Raw genomic sequence first — 20,351 nt, forward strand, 5'->3', positions numbered from 1 at the left:
TTGTTCTGAAGCTGTCTGAAAGAAAGGACAGAACTGGCAGCGGACATTTTATAACTAAGTTTACTCATTGACTACTGTAAACAGTCATCAACAATCTTATAAAGCTGTAAAAACAGTGTAGACAACTACAAGAAGTATGTCTGCAGTGAATAAGCAGTTTTCAGCACAATACTTTGTTTTTGTTGTGCTAATCAAAATACAGTTAGAACAAAACCAGAAAACTGGCTGCGTTGTTCTAGTCTACCTATGCCAGAGTGAGCGGAGTCACAAACTCCTAACAGTAAGACAACAAACAAGGCAGCTGGGCAACAAACTTGTAGAAAACTCTGGACAAGTAGAATGAAAATGACCATGTCAAGGTCATTTCATTTTTCTACATTGAAGCAGATAAACATGAGCTGACAAACCTTGTTGTTGTTGTGGTAGTTGATAAAAATATTAATGTACTAAAATAACCAACATCCTGGTTTGAAATGACTAAACATAGCTGGCAAGGAGAAGCAAAAAGGAGAAAAATATCAACCAGAAAGATGCTGGGATATGAAAACATCAGTCACACTAGTGATCATAGGAGCATTGAGTGTAGTCACACTAGTGATCATGGGAGCATTGAGTGTAGTCACACTAGTGATCATAGGAGCATTGGGTGTAGTCACACTAGTGATCATAGGAGCATTGAGTGTAGTCACACTAGTGATCATAGGAGCATTGAGTGTAGTCACACTAGTGATCATAGGAGCATTGAGTGTAGTCACACTAGTGATCATAGGAGCATTGAGTGTAGTCACACTAGTGATCATAGGAGCATTGAGTGTAGTCACACTAGTGATCATAGGAGCATTGGGTGTAGTCACACTAGTGATCATGGGAGCATTAAGTGTAGTCACACTAGTGATCATAGGAGCATTGAGTGTAGTCACACTAGTGATCATAGGAGCATTGAGTGTAGTCACACTAGTGATCATAGGAGCATTGAGTGTAGTCACACTAGTGATCATAGGAGCATTGAGTGTAGTCACACTAGTGATCATAGGAGCATTGAGTGTAGTCACACTAGTGATCATAGGAGCATTGAGTGTAGTCACACTAGTGATCATAGGAGCATTGAGTGTAGTCACACTAGTGATCATAGGAGCATTGAGTGTAGTCACACTAGTGATCATAGGAGCATTGAGTGTAGTCACACTAGTGATCATAGGAGCATTGAGTGTAGTCACACTAGTGATCATAGGAGCATTGAGTGTAGTCACACTAGTGATCATAGGAGCATTGAGTGTAGTCACACTAGTGATCATAGGAGCATTGAGTGTAGTCACACTAGTGATCATAGGAGCATTGAGTGTAGTCACACTAGTGATCATAAGAGCATTGAGTGTAGTCACACTAGTGATCATAGGAGCATTGAGTGTAGTCACACTAGTGATCACAGAAGCATTGAGTGTAGTCACACTAGTGATCATAGGAGCATTGAGTGTAGTCACACTAGTGATCATAGGAGCATTGAGTGTAGTCACACTAGTGATCATAGGAGCATTGGGTGTAGTCTTACCTTTTCAAAAATATGGTTTATACCATTCAATTTAGAATTAACAGCATCCATAAAAATTCATTTCATGAACAGACTCGACTTGCTGAAACCAAATCTGTGAACTTGTACTTTCTGACCTGCAGTTTTAAGAGGAGAAGGTGAACCTCTTTTGGTCGCTATAAAAAACTCAAATTACAGCAAAACATGGGAGACCGATTGTTGGAAACCGACATAACATAGCGGTAGTTTAGTTTGGCATGGTTTAAACTGGAAAGTCATGTATTGCAAGATGAGCACAGAGCAATAGAATTTGTGCCTCTTCTGAAAGCAGAATTCAGATTTCCTAGTAGAGTTGTGGAATGTGGTCCACTGGGAGCTGAGCATATGGCTGAGTTAAGCTGAGCCAAGCTGTGTTCAGTCAGGCCAGAGCCGTATAGTTTCACAGAGTCCCGCGACTAACAGAAGCGTATACGGGAGCTCGCTCGATTCTAAACAAACAGGCCACGCCTACTATTTTTATATAAGTTATAATGGAGAGGTCGCAACATTAATCAACAAAAACTACTCCCATTAGCAGTCACTTTAAAATTGATTGTTGTATCATGAACCATTTGAAAGAAAACAAAATTTCCTACAAAAATCTGCTAATAACGTTTTTGCAAAAACGTAAAGTAAATGCAAAAAAGAGCGGTATTGAGAGAGAGGTATGAATATTCCATTAGAGATCAGTATGTCGATACGGTTTGTTTGGAATCCGACGTTTTTGTTTCCGGTTTTGGTTGCGAGACTTTTTAAAGCTCTATGACTCTGCCAGTACAGAGCTGTATAACTTCAAAGAGTTTCGCTGCTAACGGATGCGCATATCGGAGCTCGCACGGCTCCAAACAAATAAACCGCGTCCACTATTGTTTTTTATAAGTTATAATGGAGAGGCCGCAACACTAACCAACAAAAATTACTCCCATTGGCAGTCGCTCTGAAATTGATTGTTGTATTATACACCATTTGAAAAAAGACAAAATTCTCTACAAGAAACTATCAGTGATTTTTGTAATAAAGTAAAGTAAATGCAAAAGAGTGAGATGTTGAGAGCGAGGTAAGAATATTCCATTAGAGATCAGTAAGTCGATCGGGTTTGTTTGGAATCAAGCATTTTTGTTTCCGGCTCTTGGTCACGGGACTCTGTGAAACTATACGGCACTGAGTCAGGCGTGTTAATGAGGTCGGAGTTCAGCCAAGCCAAGCCACAGCCATGCCGGGTCCAGCCAAGTAGAACGGAGGCGGAGCTTACTAGCTATATAAGCTCGAACATTTGTGTAGAAAAGCAGAGCTGTTCTGGGCCTGCTCATTGCCTGTTACTTGAGCATTATTGTACAACTTATGAACTAAGCAGAAATATATGTATTGTACTCATGCATGAATCTTGTACTAGTGGAGGAAAGTGAAGGTCGCACAAACCTTTACAGTAGAATGTTTAAATAAACTCTGCCGCTGTTTTTGTTGAATACTCAACCAAAGCTCTGCTGTATCTAAAGCAATTATAGCTTTTTCAATGGCTTGAGTTGCTGTATGGTGTTGTGTTTGCTTTATGGAATAAACTAGACTATAGGGCTGACAACTCTTCATGGGATTGTTACTAGCTTAAGCTAGTAACAATCCCATGAGGAGTTGTCAGCCCTATAGTCTAGCAAACACAACACCATACAGCAATTCAAGCCATTGAAAAGGCTATAATTGTTTTAGGTACAGCAAAGCTTTGGTTGAGTATTTAACAAAAACAGTGGCAGAGTTTATTTAAACATTCTACTAAGAAATCTGAACTTTGCTTTCAGAAGTGGCACAAATTCTGCTGCTCTGTGCTCATCTTGCAATACATGACTTTCCAGTTTAAACCATGCCAAACTGGACTATCGCTACATTATGTCTGTTTCCAACAATCGGTCTCCCAAGTTTTGCTGCAATTTTAGTTTTTTTATAGCAATCAAAAGCGATTCATCTTCTCCTCTTACAACTGCGGGTCAGAGAATTTCAAGTTCACAGATTTGATTTTTACCAGTCGAGTCTGTTCATGAAATGAACTTAAATGGGTGATGTCAATTCTATATTGAATGGTATAACCCATATTTTTGGAAAGGTATGACTACACCCAATGCTTCTATGATTCCTATGATCACTAGTGTCACGAGACCCAATGATCCTATAATCACTAGTGTGACTAAACCCAATGCTCCTATGATCACTAGTGTAACTACACCCAATGCTCCTATGATCACTAGTATGACTACACTCAATGCTTCTATGATCACTAGTGTAACTACACCCATTGCTTCTATGATCACTAGTATGACTACACTCAATGCTTCTATGATCACTAGTTTAACTACACCCAATGCTCCTATGATCACTAGTTTGACTACACTCAATGCTCCTATGATCACTAGTGTGACTACACTAAATGCTCCTATGATCACTAGTGTGACTACACTCAATGTTCCTATTATCACTAGTGTGACTACGCCCAATGCTCTTATGATCACTAGTGTAACTACACTCAATGTTCCTATGATCACTAGTGTAACTACACCCAATGCTCCTATTACCACTAGCGTGACTACACCCAATGCTCCCATGATCACTAGTGTGACTACACCCAATGCTCCTATGATCACTAGTGTGACTACACTCAATGCTCCTATGATCACTAGTGTGACTACACTCAATGCTCCTATGATCACTAGTGTGACTACACCCAATGCTCCTATGATCACTAGTGTGACTACACTCAATGCTCCTATGATCACTAGTGTGACTACACTCAATGCTCCTATGATCACTAGTGTGACTACACTCAATGCTCCTATGATCACTAGTGTGACTACACTCAATGCTCCTATGATCACTAGTGTGACTACACTCAATGCTCCTATGATCACTAGTGTGACTACACTCAATGCTCCTATGATCACTAGTGTGATTACACTCAATGCTCCTATGATCACTAGTGTGACTACACTCAATGCTCCTATGATCACTAGTGTGACTACACCCAATGCTCCTATGATCACTAGTGTGACTACACTCAATGTTCCTATGATCACTAGTGTGACTACACCCAATGCTCCTATGATCACTAGTGTGACTACACTCAATGCTCCTATGATCACTAGTGTGACTACACTCAATGCTCCTATGATCACTAGCGTGACTACACTCAATGCTCCTATGATCACTAGTGTGACTACACTCAATGCTCCTATGATCACTAGTGTGACTACACTCAATGCTCCTATGATCGCTAGTGTGACTACACTCAATGCTCCTATGATCACTAGGGTGACTACACCCAATGCTCCTATGATCACTAGTGTGACTACACTCAATGCTCCTATGATCACTAGTGTGACTACACTCAATGCTCCTATGATCACTAGTGTGACTACACTCAATGCTCCTATGATCACTAGTGTGACTACACTCAATGCTCCTATGATCACTAGTGTGACTACACTCAATGCTCCTATGATCACTAGTGTGACTACACTCAATGCTCCTATGATCACTAGTGTGACTACACCCATTGCTCCTATGATCACTAGTGTGACTACACTCAATGCTCCTATGATCACTAGTGTGACTACACTCAATGCTCCTATGATCACTAGTGTAACTACACTCAATGCTCCTATGATCACTAGTGTGACTACACTCAATGCTCCTATGATCACTAGTGTGACTACACTAAATGCTCCTATGATCACTAGTGTGACTACACTCAATGCTCCTATGATCACTAGTGTGACTACACTCAATGCTCCTATGATCACTAGTGTGACTACACTCAATGCTCCTATGATCACTAGTGTGACTACACTCAATGCTCCTATGATCACTAGTGTGACTACACTCAATGCTCCTATGATCACTAGTGTGACTACACTCAATGCTCCTATGATCACTAGTGTAACTGATGTTTTCATATTCCAGCATCTTTCTGGTTGATATTTTTCTCCTTTTTGCTTCTCCTTGCCAGCTATGTTTAGTCATTTCAAACCAGGATTTTGGTTATTTTAGTACATTAATATTTTTATCAACTACCACAACAACAACAAGGTTTGTCAGCTCATGTTTATCTGCTTCAATGTAGAAAAATGAAATGACCTTGATATGGTCATTTTCATTCTACTTGTCCAGAGTTTTCTACAAGTTTGTTGCCCAGCTGCCTTGCTTGTTGTCTTACTGTTAGGAGTTTGTGACTCCGCTCACTCTGGCATAGGTAGACTAGAACAACGCAGCCAGTTTTCTGGTTTTGTTCTAACTGTATTTTGATTAGCTCAACAAAAACAAAGTATTGTGCTGAAAACTGTTTATTCACTGCAGACATACTTCTTGTAGTTGTCTACACTGTTTTTACAGCTTTATAAGATTGTTGATGACTGTTTACAGTAGTCAATGAGTAAACTTAGTTATAAAATGTCCGCTGCCAGTTCTGTCCTTTCTTTCAGACAGTTTCAGAACAAAGCAAGATCTGTTTACAAATACAGTTTTTTCTCTTTCTCCAAGCTCTTTCTCTCCAGAAGCTCTATTTTACTCTTTAGTGTTATACCAGAATATGGTCTGCAGAAATATACGATCATCTTCTTCACCCTTTCAGAACAGCATGCTGGGATATATTAAAAATATTTGTACCTTTATTGTTTCATCTCATTCAGATTTTTTCAGACTTGATGTTTGCAGCACGATTTCTTACTGTACTGAGTTTAGTTCACACCGCTGTCATTGACTTCAAGAAGTGATTGTGTCTGCGGAATGCTATGAAATTTATGAAAACACTTCGATAGTAGGTGAATGTCTTACAAGTATTGTGTGCTAATTATATTCAAAAGACAGAAAACAGAAAATATTGATAGAGGCATTGCTGCGAAACATTTAAAAATGATTTACCTCCAGATGTAAATCTCCTTAAAATGAGTCATGTTCTGCAAGAGCTATATATAATAAACATATTAAAAATCCTGTCTTGCAGCTCTACATTGACAACTAGTTGATTGCATTGTTCTATGATTGGCTACTCGTCTGACTTGCTGCTCTGGGATTGGCTACACTTCTGACCCACTGCTCTGGGATTGGCCATGAACCAAGCTTTCTAACCTATGATCTGCTGCATCAGATTGAATCTGAGCCAAAGCAGTTGTTACTGTCATTCATATCAACCGGGAATTTAAGTGCTGAGGTAGAGGGTGCAGATAGAGGGTGCAGGTAGAATGAAACAATAATAAAAATAATTAAAAAAATGGCTTGTCAGAGCTTATAAGCTTCATTATCAGTGCCAGCCGTGGCTTCTTTCCCAGATGTGCTTTGAGTTACAGATTCTGGAATGCCAGAATATATTCTCAAACTGTTGTCTTGTTTAAGAGACTGGTAGACACCTTTTGATGGATTTGAGGCTTTTTCAGGATCAGGGTCTACATAGTACTCATCATCAGGCTAAAATAAAAGATGCAGTTGCAGCTAATCTAGCAGCTAAAGCTGGGCAACCACAAAAACTGGCTGCCAGCTGAGGAAGTCTGACATGAAGCTCCTACAACTTCAACAAAAAAGAGCTCTTTCATATTCAAGTTTACAACAACGCTAATTGTCTTCTTTGTAAGAGATTGTACATTCCAACCCTATCTACTGTACAGGTTATTATGGTTAGCAAATCGAAGAAAAAATTTTGTAAGAGAAATTTTTGTTTGCTTTCATGCTTCTAATGCTGGTAAAAGTGGGAGTGTTTTTTTGTTTCGATTTTGGAAAACTCACATGAAATTGGAAACCAAAAAAATGAAAAGTTGAGCTGTGGTTAATAAATTTTGCAATGAAAAGTTTCCCAATCGTAAAAGAGAAGCAGGAAAAGGTGGATCTTGAAGGAATGGATCGTGTGATGGAAAAACTGTGATGAGAGGAGCATGTGATAAGAGGAACATGTGATAGGAGGAACATGTGATAGGAAGAGCATGTGATAAAAGGAACATGTGATAGGAAGAGCATGTGATAAGAGGAGCATGTGATAGGAGGAACATGTGATAGGAAGAGCATGTGATAAGAGGAGCATGTGATAGGAAGAACATGTGATAGGAAGAGCATGTGATAAAAAGAACATGTGATGTGAGGAGCATGTGATAGAAGGAGTGTGTGAAAGGAAGAACATGTGCCAGGAGCAGCATGTGATAGGAGGAGCATGTGATAGGAGGAACATGTAATATGAGGAACATGTGATAGGAGGAGCATGTAATAGGAGGAACATGTAATATGAGGAGCATGTAATATGAGGAACATGTGATAGGAGGAGCCTGTGATAGGAGGAACATGTGATAGGAGGAACACGTGATAGGAGGAGCCTGTGATAGGAGGAGCCTGCGATAGGAAGAGCATGTGATAGGAGGAGCCTGTGATAGGAGAAGCATGTGATAGGAGGAGCCTGTGATAGGCGGAGCATGTGATAGGAGGAGCCCATGATAGGAGGAGCATGTGATAGGAGGAGCCCATGATAGGAGAAGCATGTGACAAAAGGAGCCTGTGATAGGAGGAGCATGTGACAGGAGGAATATGTGATAGGAGAAGCATGTAATAGGATGAACATGTAATATGAGGAGCATGCAATAGGAGGAACATGTGATAAGAGGAGCCTGTGATAGGAGCACGTGATGGGCGGAGCAAGTGATAGGAGGAACATGTGATAGGAGGAGCAGGTGATAGGAGGAGCATGTGATAGAAGGAGCCTGTGATAGGAGGAGCCTGTGATGGGAGGTGCAACTGATGAAGAAGCAAGTAGATCAAGATGCAATAGATCTGTAAAGATTGGCCCAAGTTGTTTTTCTGTTGTTTTATAGTTAATTTATCTGTTATAGCAGACCTTGCTGACCCATATTCAGTTATACACTCATCTTACTGCTGACTGTCTCGGAAAGATTTTATCAGATGAAAGAACATGGCTTCTACCATCCATTATGTATTGTGTTTTTTCTAATCTGAAGCAATTTTACTGCTAAAAAAGCATTTAATCTTCAAGTGACCCTTCAAATCTGTTCATGCTCATTTAGTTAAATGACAGAAGAGTGAGAAGATGACAAAATAAACAGTTTACCTTTATTTTAGGTTTTGCAGTTGGCATCAGGTAACCTGTTTGATCATATCTTTCATTAGCAGCGCTGGAACTAGTAGGGGGAAAACTTGGAATTGATGGATGAATTTGACCAGCTGCCTCAGTTTTCCCCTTCCTTTCTCCTTGATGTAGACTAAACTCAAACAATCAATAACAAAAATAAAAACAAACAATTCTTATTAATTACCATCACTCTAAGTAGATAGTTTCTTATAACAAACCTGACATTCTTAGATCTGTCGTCGATATAGTCATAAATGTGTCCGCTATCATTGCTGCGAATTGACATGTGAGGATCAGCCTGTTGTCCTAGGCTGCTTGGGTGTCTGGTTTTTCGGTGTTTGTAGAGGCATACCGCTAGAGCCAGAGCTATTCCTAGGACAACTGCAATGGCTATAACCTACAACAGTTTTAACTGGTGGTTACTAATATTGTTGCGAAGGCAACTGCGACTGTTTGTGAATTGGCCATTTTTCTAGCTAAGAGTCTCCTAGTTAAGAATATTTGCTGTGGAGTAACGCCTTTGCTAGTAAATTTACAAAACTAATCACTTGTATGATCACATAACGTAACATCAATTGCAGAAAAAAATTGGTAACTATTGATATTTGGGTGTTAGTTAACATTTAACTAATACTTTTACATTAGTAAACCAGAACTTGGCCACTATTGACTTCGTCCAATCAAGCAGTGCTTGCTAGCGACTTGCTACAGACATTAGTTTAACTTGCTGTTTTGATTGGTTCCAATGGTTCCAACCTCGGTTCCAATCAATTAAAAAATTATGCTTTGGTTTTAAAAATGAAGCAAATCTAAACGCGAAGAGCTATAAACTTGATTTTGAGCAGAGTTGACATAAATTCAGTGTCTGAATGACATACAGAGTTGACATACATTCAGTGTCTGAATGACATACAGGGTGGACGTACATTTAGTGTGTGAATGACGTCCAGAGTTGACATACATTCAGTGTCTGAATGACATATAGAGTTGACATACATTCAGTGTCTGAATGACATACAGAGTTGACATACATTCAGTGTCTGAATGATATACAGAGTTGATGTACATTCAGTGTCTGAATGACATACAGAGTTGACGTACATTCAGTGTCTGAATGACATACAGAGTTGACGTACATTCAGTGTCTGAATTATGTACAGAGTTGACATACATTCAGTGTCTGATTTGCACACAGAGTTGATGTACATTCAGTGTCTGATTGGCACACAGAGTTGACTTACATTCAGTGTCTGAATGACACACAGAATTTACGTACATTCAGTGTCTGATTGGCACACAGAGTTGACGTACATTCAGTGTCTGAATGACACACAGAGTTGACGTACATTCAGTGTCTGAATGACGTACAGAGTTGACGTACATTCAGTGTCTGAATGACATACAGAGTTGACGTACATTCAGTGTCTGAATCATGTACAGAGTTGACATACATTCAGTGTCTGATTTGCACACAGAGTTGACGTACATTCAGTGTCTGATTGGCACACAGAGTTGACTTACATTCAGTGTCTAAATGACACACAGAGTTGATGTACATTCAGTGTCTGATTGGCACACAGAGTTGACATACATTCAGTGTCTGAATGACATACAGAGTTGACGTACATTCAGTGTCTGAATGACATACAGAGTTGACGTACATTCATTGTCTGAATGACACACAGAATTGACGTACATTCAGTGTCTGAATGATGTACAGAGTTGACGTACATTCAGTGTCTGAATGACATACAGAGTTGACGTATATTCAGTGTCTGATTTATGTACAGAGTTGACATACATTCAGTGTCTGATTTGCACACAGAGTTGACATACATTCAGTGTCTTAATTACATACAGAGTTGACGTACATTTAGTGTCTGATTGGCACACAGAGTTGACTTACATTCAGTGTCTGATTGGTACACAGAGTTGACATACATTCAGTGTCTGAATGACATACAGAGTTGATGTACTATTAGTGTCAGAATGACGTGCAGAGTTGATGTACATTCAGTGTCTGAATGACATACAGAGTTGAACTACATTCAGACTCTTCTCATAACCAATAAAAATTAGCAATAAATGTTGGCTAGTGAAATCTACAAACAGTAGTCAATGAACACAGATCACTTCCCGCTATTTTTAAAAAATCATCTGTTCTGTTTAGACACTGTATTTTTTATGATAACATCTCACAGCTATTACGATGATGGCAGATAAAGGGAGGTCTGTTGTAAAGACAACAGTTGTGGTGAAGAATGGAAAAAGAGTAAACTGATTGTGCTCTGTAGACATGATGGCTTCACTTCCGGTTCTAGATGTGGGCTCTGTTGAGGTGTAGCTTGTAGGCTCATCAGTGACTAGACACACTGCAAAATCACAGAACGAGCTCTCAATATCCTAGCAAGAAAAATTATACTTGTAGCTATATGAAGTAAAACTGGGTGCCAAAATAGCGACTTGCAGTTTCACTGGCATATTGACAGGTTGTCTAGTTTAAAAAGATATATGTATGTACTACTAACTTGCAGCCCCAGTAACATATGGACAGTTAGACAGCTCTCGCGGAAGGGTCATGATATTGGGATTATTTGGTAACCAGCGGCGAAGCCAAGCCAACGAACAGTCACACACGGCATTATTTAAACCCCAGTCAAAGATTTCTATTGCAGGTAGATTTTCTAATACATCTCGGCTCAAGCTGGTCAGCAGGTTTTCACGCATATTCAACTTCGTGAGAGATGTCAGCTCTCTACAACAATATCATGGCATTTATTACAGAGTACTCAGTGAGTGATGTCAGCTCTCTACAGCAATATAATGACATGTATCACAGAGTACTCAGTGAGAGATGTCAGATCTCTACAACAATATCATAGCATGTATTACAGAGTACTCAGTTAGAAACATCAGCTGTCTACAACAATATCCAGACAGTCATTACAGAGATATTTTAAAACGTTTTTAATGGTGGCCAACAATTTTTTTCCAAGTCTTCTCGTGATTCCCAGAATGTATGTATGTAGATAGAACTGACATAAACTGGAGGCAATTGGATAATATTAATTCACAAAAACTTTGTAGATGTTCAAGCGAATTTTTAATGCTCATACTAGCTGTGGGCTTTTTACCTAAGTAGTTGTTAAGTCAATAGAAAAGCCACTGCTACTTTTTAAGCTGGTAGTAGCACTAGTCATGTAACTAGCACTAGTCATGTAACTAGCACTAGTCATGTAACTAGCACTAGTCATGTAACTAGCACTAGTCATGTAACTAGCACTAGTCATGTAACTAGCACTAGTCATGTAACTAGCACTAGTCATGTAACTAGCACTAGTCATGTAACTAGCACTAGTCATGTAACTAGCACTAGTCATGTAACAACACAAACTTAAATAATTGGAAGTTTAAGGAAGTAGTTTTGGTCTAGAGATAAGGAGAAAACTTGAAGATTGAATGAGCCTCTAGTTCGTACCATTGAAATCTTTACATAGAACCAGATATATTCCAGCTCACTAGACCAAGGAGATAAGTTCATAGACATGAAGAAATAAAAGATTCCTACCTGATGTCTGTAACCATAAGCAGGTCGATTTCATTTCTCTGCAGTTCAAGAGTTTCAAGGTTCCTTAATGAGGGCTCGTCTAGAAACCGAAGATCAGAAATTCCAGCCTCAGCAGCTTTGAGCGTTTTAAGCTGATTCTTCCCATGGAATGTATCTGGATGGATGCCAGGTGTTCCAGATAAATCATTGTAAGATATTTCAAGAACCTGCCAATGAAAGATCAATATTGTTCAACAAAAAAATATAGATTTACACTGGAAGCTTCTAAGAAAACCAAATCATCACACAGAACTGCTGTAAAGAGATTGTCAAAACTTATTTTAGGTATATGTAGCTGTGAGATCAGCTAAACTCTCTTATCTTCAGCTTTCCATTTACCCACATTATTCTATATGTTATCATATATACTACTTTATCGACAATAATTTCATTTTAAACAGAAGTTTTTCTAAGTTATGCCACATGAGAATTATAACACTACAGAAAAAGGGCAACAGTGGCCTAATAAAATCAAATCAATGGGTTGATATATAGCATTTGAAATACCTTGCACTGCTAAAACAAGTAATACTAGGTGGATCATTTTACAGCAGCAAGAAATGATATTTTCGGAATAATTTTTTGAAGCTGTATGTAATTTGTTCATATCTTGTAAGTTGAAATGTATTAAAAGCGGTAAATGTCAAGGAAAAATGAGAACACAACCTATAAAAGATCCTGAAACCTTTAATTGACATAAAATAAACATTTAGTAAAGTCAAAGAGAATATATGCAAAGATCATTTGTTAGAATACGATGTGCAGGAATATGACGGGAATTTGCAATTATTTAGAATGCCCTTTTTGCATAGTACGGCTTGTCCTTCTCCATATTCATGGCAATTTGAACTGGCTTCAAACTTATCACTCTGAGATACAAATAAGGTGCAGTGGTAATTATACTTCATCAAAAGCCAGCTGTGTCAAAAAAACATTGATGCTGCTATTATTATCTATGACAGACTGCTACAAGCTGTATCAAGAAGGTTATGGCAGGTTATGACAGGTGTGAGCAGTTGTGTCACTCTATGACAAAATATGACAAGTTATAACCAATAATTAGTTTATGAAACAAACTTTAAAGTTTTTCAATCAAAGAAATCTAAGAATATGAGACGCACAGAGTACCTCCAGCGATTTAAGGTGTTGGTCATTATCTGAGTCCTTAAGGAAGTTCACATCTGTTAGTCCAATATCATTGACTTTGAGGTGAGAAAGATTTATGAGACCCATAAAATGGGATGAGCGGATCAGCCCCTGCGCCTTCAATCCACTATTCTCGCTCAAATCAAGGTACTCCAAGCTATTTTCAAATATGTCACCGCCATTAAGAAAAGCTGTTGAATTTAAAATGTTATTTTGGAGCAGAAGTTCACGAATCCGTAAATTTCTACAAGAAGAGAATAAGTGACTTCAATGATTTGAAGGATTTGTTTTAAGCAATTTAATTATACTTCAAATGCAACCAGAGACAATCAAACTTCTTAAACCCTCAATAGTTGAGACCGCAAAGGAATCATATATTCCTGTAACTCTATTACTAAATACTAGTAATAGAGCTAACACCTATAGGCTATAGGTGTTAGCTCTATTACTACATAACACTAGTAATAGAGCTAACACTTATAGGCTATAGTTGTTAGCTCTATTACTAGTGTTTAGTAATAGAGGTAACACCTATATACTATAGTCGTTAGCTCTATCACTAAATACTAGTAATAGAGCTAACACTTATAGGCTATAGTTGTTAGCTCTATTACTAGTATTTAGTAATAGAGCTAACACCTATAGGCTATAGTTGTTAGCGCTATTACTAAATACTAGCGATAGAGCTAACACTTATAAGATATAAGGGTTTATACGTACATATGGCTAGATAGATTGACAGGCATCTGCAACACAATGCTACCATAGCCTCAAGGTTCACTGAAGGTCATACTACCATAGCCTCAAGGTTCACTGAATGAGAAGTTAGAAGAGAGAAGCCTTTTTATAAGTCTTAGTCAGTCATTTTAAAGATCCATAATTAAAGTGTTCATCACACTCCCAGCGAAGGTGTGTAAAAATTCTCATTGTAAACAGACCATATAAAGCCTACATATGATTTACGTAAAGCAGTTAAGAGCAACCAAGATTTATGGAGAGACTTATCAACAGAAACCACTAGAATAAGAGAATTGCTTTACACATTATCAGTCAAGTAATCCTAAAACATGTCAAGCGAAATTATCTTCTGTCATGCAAGTGCCAAGTATTATTGGTACTTTGCCAACAAACTTTATGCTTTTTAGCTAAAGCTTTATACAAGCTAATATTATATAGTACTGTCTCATTATAGCTATTAATAATGCTTGTAGCTTTTTACAAAGCTTTTCTATGACCAAACATATAAATACTTGGGTTTTCTGTTATCAAATCAGTTGTCTCTGGAGTGTGCAATAAACCATTTCTCTAATTTAATACTCTATTTAATTGCTTCTGTGCAGAAACATAACAGAAGCTAATTGGCAACAAGGATTTCTCTTTTGAACAATTACAAAAAGTTTTGTTCAGATTTTATCATTGATAAAATCGATACAAAGAGTTCTGGTTTATTACAAGAGTAACTGTTCAAAATTGCACCACTACAATGGCAGAAGTAGCAGACCTGATCAAGCTAATGCAGAAGCAGCAGGAGGACCAGAGACAGCAGCAAGAGGAGCAGAGAAAGCAGCGAGAAGAGCATAGACAACAGCAGCATGAGGAGTTCAAGCAGCAACAAGAGGAATACAGACGTCAGCAAGATGAAAGAATGGAGGAGAATAAGAAACTGATGGAGCTACTACTACAAAACCTACAACGGAAACAAGAAACAGCTGCAACCGCTGTTCCAGCCTTCCCAGGTTTTGACCCAACAGCAGAGCTACTAACAGATTACATAGACAGATTCAACACATTCATTGCAGCAAATTCTATTCATCAAGACAAGATTGCTGGCACTTTTCTCACCAACCAACAGCCTACACTCTACAAGCAGCTTAGTAATATGGCAGCTCAGCTTTCAACACCCAAGCAGATCAACGACCTCAACATGGATGAAATACTGGAATTTCTCAAAGACCAGTATGACCCTAAGCGCTTCATTGTTAGAGAGCGTTACAAGTATTGGAGTGACATGCAGAGGAAACCTGGAGAAACTATTCAAGAGTTAGCTGCCAGAATTCGTCAAGATGCAACTACATGTGCCTTCATAGACATTACAGATCCATTAGATGAGGCTCTCAGAACAAGATTTATCTGCTCTGTAAACAATGAAGCAGTTCTCAAATCTCTCTTCAAGGTCAAGGACAATGAACTCAACTTCAACAAAGCTATACAGGTAGCACAGGAAACAGAAGAAGCAGCTAAAGTGCCCAAAGAGACAGTTTATGGAAACTCGTCTAAAGTCAACAAGGTTGCTCAACAGAACTCAAGATACAAACCAATCCAGAAAAACAACTCTACACCTGACAAGCAGAAGGAAGGAAGGCTATGCTACAGATGTGACCGAACTAACCATACAGCGGATGACTGCAGATTCAAAGCAGCCACCTGCAACTTTTGTTCTAAACAAGGTCACATAGAAAGAGCATGCAAGAAAAAGAAATCATCTGCAGCAGAAAAACCAGTAAAGATGATAGAATGCACATCAACCAAGATGGTGAAACTTGCTGAAAACATCAAACTGGAGGGAGACAACTTCACACTTGAACCGGACACTGGAGCATGTGACAACTTCATCTGTAAATCAATATGGGAGAAGCTAGGAAAGCCAAACCTAAAACCTACTACAGTTAACTACAAATCAGCCTCAGGACATCTCATAGAGACGCTTGGCAGATGTGAGCTAACTGCCCAATTGGATGCACAGAAAGAAGTCAGACTACCATTTGTGATTAGTGCTGTACAAGATCTCAACCTACTAGGAAGAACTGCTATACAGCAACTAGGCATCTCTATTGATGACAAGCTACAACAAAACCTTGTATCAACAATCACAGAGAACCAGCCAGATGGGAGGTTACAAATCAAGTGTAAGGAGATGTGCAAAGAATTTCCAGAAATATTCAAAGGCGAGCTAGGATGTCTCAAGAACTTTGAACTAGAGATAAACTTCAAACCTTCAACAAAGCCAGTCTTCTGCCGACCCAGACCAGTTCCTATTGCCTTGACAGAAGAGCTCAACCAAGCATACGAAGCAGGTGTAGCTAAAGGCATATGGGAACCAACTCAATTCAACCAGTATGGAACACCAGTTGTACCTGTACGCAAATCTACAACAGGTCAAGCTGCAGGGAAAATCAGAGTATGTGGAGACTACTCCAAGACTATCAATAATCAGCTAGAAACACATAGGAAACCCATCCCACTACCAGAAGATCTAATCAGAAAACTAGGTGGAGGCTATTGCTACACAAAGATTGATTTAGCAGATGCCTACAATCAAATATTGTTGGCACCAGAAAGTCAACGACGACTAGCACTATCAACACACCGAGGAGTACTACTACAGAAGAGGTTGCCCTTTGGCATAAGCTCAGCACCAGGGTATTTTCAAGAAATCATGGAGCAACTGACACAAGACCTCCCAGGAGTAGCAGTATACCTAGATGATATACTAGTGAGTGGAGCCAATGCAGAGAGCCATCTACAAAACTTACGTCGACTTCTTCAAAGATTAGAAGAAAGAGGGCTCAGATGTAAAAAAGACAAGTGCTGTTTTGCTCAACCTACAGTAGAGTATCTGGGACAAAAACTCACTTCAAAGGGAATCACTAAAGGAAAGAAGGCAGATGCAGTACAACAGATGCCAGTCCCAACAGACTTAACTCAGCTAAGATCTTTCTTAGGAGCTACACAATTCTACAGCAAGTTCATACCCAATCTGTCACAACTCACAGGACCATTGCACAAACTGACACGCAAAGGAGAGACCTGGAAGTGGGGCACTGAACAAGAAAAGAGCTTCAACAAACTGAAAGATATGCTATAAACTGATAGTGTCTTAGCACACTTCAACCCAGATCTTGACATTGGAATCTCATGTGATGCTTCAGAAACTGGACTGGGAGCTTTACTATTTCATCGTTATCCTGATGGAAGTGAGAGACCAATAGCCAATGTTTCAAAAACACTGACCAGCACACAGAGGAAATATGGACAAATACAAAAAGAAGCTCTCTCAATCATATTTGCTCTAAAGAAGTATCACCAGTACCTGTATGGTCGACGGTTTATCTTGGTAACTGACCACAGACCTCTTCTCACACTTCTAGGACCTACCAAAGGAGTTCCAGCTCTAGCAGCCAACAGACTAGCAAGATGGGCACTGGTACTAAATCAGTATGACTACACCATAGAATACAGATCTACCCAGCATCATCAAAATGCAGATGTCCTCTCAAGACAGCCAGTTGGACCTGATAAAGAGTTTGATGCAAGAGAAGATGAGGATGATGTTGATACAGTATGCACTATTCACACTATTGGACAACAGCTGCTGAATGGAAGACAGATGAGATGCAAGATTGACACCCTATTGCCATCACCCGCACACATAGCACAGTTTCATCAATCCAGAGAAGTCAACAGATCGGCAGAAAAGACAGTTAGCAAGATACACAGCTACAATCTTGGAGCACCATGCTATGCCTTGTATCATGGACCTAGACGCAACAGACAACCTAGATGGGTTCCAGCCATTGTTACTAAGATATATGGAACTCGTAGTCTCAATGTCAAAGTGGTACCAAAGGGACCTACTTGGAGAAGACATGTTGAACAACTCAGACCAAGATACTCAATAGAAGAAGATCAAGACCCTGGAGATAAACCTGATATAACAGAGGAGACAAAACTGCAACTACCAGCCCCTACAACTGTAACAGAGCAACCTCCGTCTAGAAGAAGACCACGCAACCCTCGTCTACCTGATGGAGATGAGTATAGCAGAGACAAACCCCGAAGGTCTAAGAGAACCAGAAAGAACCTTTAGCTTAGTGAGGAGGTGTCATGCAAGTGCCAAGTATTATTGGTACTTTGCCAACATACATTATGCTTTTTAGCTAAAGCTTTATACAAGCTAATATTATATAGTACTGTCTCATTATAGCTATTAAGAATGCTTGTAGCTTTTTACAAAGCTTTTCTATGACCAAACATATAAATACTTGGGTTTTCTGTTATCAAATCAGTTGTCTCTGGAGTGTGCAATAAACCATTTCTCTAATTTAATACTCTATTTAATTGCTTCTGTGCAGAAACATAACATCTTCCAATATGGCTGGATAAAAAATCCACATTCGGGGATCAAGTACTGCTTGTTTGGCTATAAAAACTATTTAAGAGCTTTTCTACTAAACCTTGTTCAACTCCAGCCATTAATAAACAGTGTAGCCAGATCTGTAACTTTATGAATAGTCATGTAACTTATAAGAGACGAATAAAGTTAGCATTATTTTGTACTTTTCATCTGTGTCAGCAGCACATTAATAGTGTCACCTGTTGCAGCCATATAACATCTAACTTTCTATAGATGTATTCTACTGACACGTAAGAAACTAGCCAACAGGGACCATATAGTTTTCACTCACCTGACTAGCCTTGGTTCAATATATAGTATGGAATTAAATCCAAGATTGAGAATGTCTATTGGCTCCTGAGTGTTTATATTAGGCAAGAAGGAGAGGCCGCTGTTTGCACAGTTGATCTGCCAGCCCACTTGAGGTTCATAGTGACAAGACAGACAGATCTGCAAGGTGTAAGATGTTTATAATAAATTCGTGAAGTGTACCTTCATCGTGTCATACAAGTGGGATCAGAGTGTTAATCAGTTGGTAGAAGATTACAGCCAATTCAAATGAAGTTTCATCTTTCCTGTCTAGAGTTGAAACACTCGTAAGGCTACTACTCACCTGTATTACTACTGTAACCAGCCCCGTAATATTCACATATATACTGTTTTCCACCTGACTCTATGAGCTTATTGAATGCACATGGACAAGACATAAAAGGACAGGTCTCTTCATTAGCCTGTCTTGACAAACTGTTGTTTTTTGCGGAGTTGTCCCCCCGACGAGCGGAGCGAGCAAAACAACGGCTTGTCACAATACATACTGCACCTTATGCATCAGCTGCACTGAAAGGGAGTTGTTCTCTTCCGTCTATGCGGCTTGTCTGCGATGTTATTTTGGTCGCTACATTGGTAATCTAATGTAATTAGGTAATTTATATAGAAAAAATAAGATAAAAGCGTATAACCAAAGATCAGTCTCTGCGGTAAACTTGAGTAGAACTTGAGAATAAAATAAATTAAAAATAAAATCAATAAGAACAAATAAAACTGACTGAAACAAAAATACAAATAAAACTGACTGATCACACAAGTAACAACATGTTTAGTTGCTGTTGTTGCCTAAGTTCTCAAGTTCTACTAAAGTTTACCGCAGAGGCTAGTCTCTGGTTAAATGTTTATATCTTATTTTTCTCTACATAAACTCTGCAAAAACAACAGTTTGTCAAAACAGGCTAGTCTCTTCATATATGACTCATTATTCCTGACCACTTACTCCTAGGAATATCTAATATAAAAATTGATTGTGAATGTTTTATAAAAAGTCTAGAGATAAATAATATATATATACATATATATATATCTATATATATATTTCTCAAAGTCCGTCTGTATGTCGTATATCTGTCTGTTGGTTTTCCGGCTATAGCTATTATTAGAACACCTGAGCTGGACAACAATGCAGACTCAAAGTCATGGCTTACCGTCATTAGAAGCCTAACCTTATTAACTAGCTTTGTGGAATATTCCATTGGCAATATGCCAGGCTACTAGCTTGAATGGTACAGTTGCTTGACAAAGTTTTAAAACCTTTTACAGTTGTTTTTATTTTTCTCATGCTATGTAGATTGAAAGTTAGAAATGCTATATATATATATATATATATATATATATATATACATATACTAGCTGTACCACCCAATGTTGCCCGTGTAATAGAAGAGTGTTTGGACAGAAAGTTGATTTGTATTTAATATATAAC

General features: G+C 38.7%; 3 protein-coding genes across 3 annotated transcripts; 1 reads left to right on the forward strand and 2 right to left on the reverse strand.

Moving 5' to 3' along the window:
- Positions 1-518: 518 nt before the first annotated feature.
- Positions 519-1,526, reverse strand: LOC137394519 (uncharacterized). The gene has a single exon (XM_068081243.1). It carries the CDS (start codon positions 1,524-1,526, stop codon positions 519-521), a length of 1,008 nt encoding a protein of 335 aa, XP_067937344.1.
- A 2,138-nt stretch (positions 1,527-3,664) lies between these two features.
- LOC137394520 (mucin-2-like) lies at positions 3,665-5,527 on the forward strand. Its single transcript, XM_068081245.1, has one exon. It carries the CDS (start codon positions 3,665-3,667, stop codon positions 5,525-5,527), a length of 1,863 nt encoding a protein of 620 aa, XP_067937346.1.
- Positions 5,528-6,312: 785 nt separating this feature from the next.
- Positions 6,313-18,967, reverse strand: LOC137394830 (uncharacterized). Its single transcript, XM_068081602.1, has 8 exons — positions 18,891-18,967; positions 13,408-13,669; positions 12,241-12,446; positions 11,201-11,427; positions 10,872-11,044; positions 8,891-9,069; positions 8,652-8,802; positions 6,313-7,012 (listed from the first exon to the last, which is right to left on the reverse strand). The coding sequence occupies exons 2-8, from the start codon at positions 13,510-13,512 to the stop codon at positions 6,827-6,829; spliced, it is 1,227 nt and encodes a 408-aa protein (XP_067937703.1). The 5' UTR covers positions 13,513-13,669; positions 18,891-18,967; the 3' UTR covers positions 6,313-6,826.
- Positions 18,968-20,351: the final 1,384 nt, after the last annotated feature.

Source organism: Watersipora subatra, chromosome 4, assembly GCF_963576615.1.
Source record: "Watersipora subatra chromosome 4, tzWatSuba1.1, whole genome shotgun sequence".
NCBI classification, from domain to species: Eukaryota; Metazoa; Bryozoa; class Gymnolaemata; order Cheilostomatida; family Watersiporidae; genus Watersipora; species Watersipora subatra.

Excerpts from the sequence above, each read along its gene's own strand:
- LOC137394520 (XM_068081245.1), top strand. The coding sequence starts at position 3,665 with ATGACTACACCCAATGCTTCTATGATTCCTATGATCACTAGTGTCACG.
- LOC137394830 (XM_068081602.1), bottom strand. The coding sequence starts at position 13,512 with ATGGGTCTCATAAATCTTTCTCACCTCAAAGTCAATGATATTGGACTA. Across the intron at positions 11,045-11,200 it reads ATATGTTACTGGGGCTGCAA|TGTGTCTAGTCACTGATGAG; the intron begins GTTAGTAGTACA and ends GTGATTTTGCAG. Across the intron at positions 7,013-8,651 it reads CTGCAAAACCTAAAATAAAG|CCTGATGATGAGTACTATGT; the intron begins GTAAACTGTTTA and ends CTTTTATTTTAG.
- LOC137394519 (XM_068081243.1), bottom strand. The coding sequence starts at position 1,526 with ATGATCACTAGTGTGACTACACTCAATGCTCCTATGATCACTAGTGTG.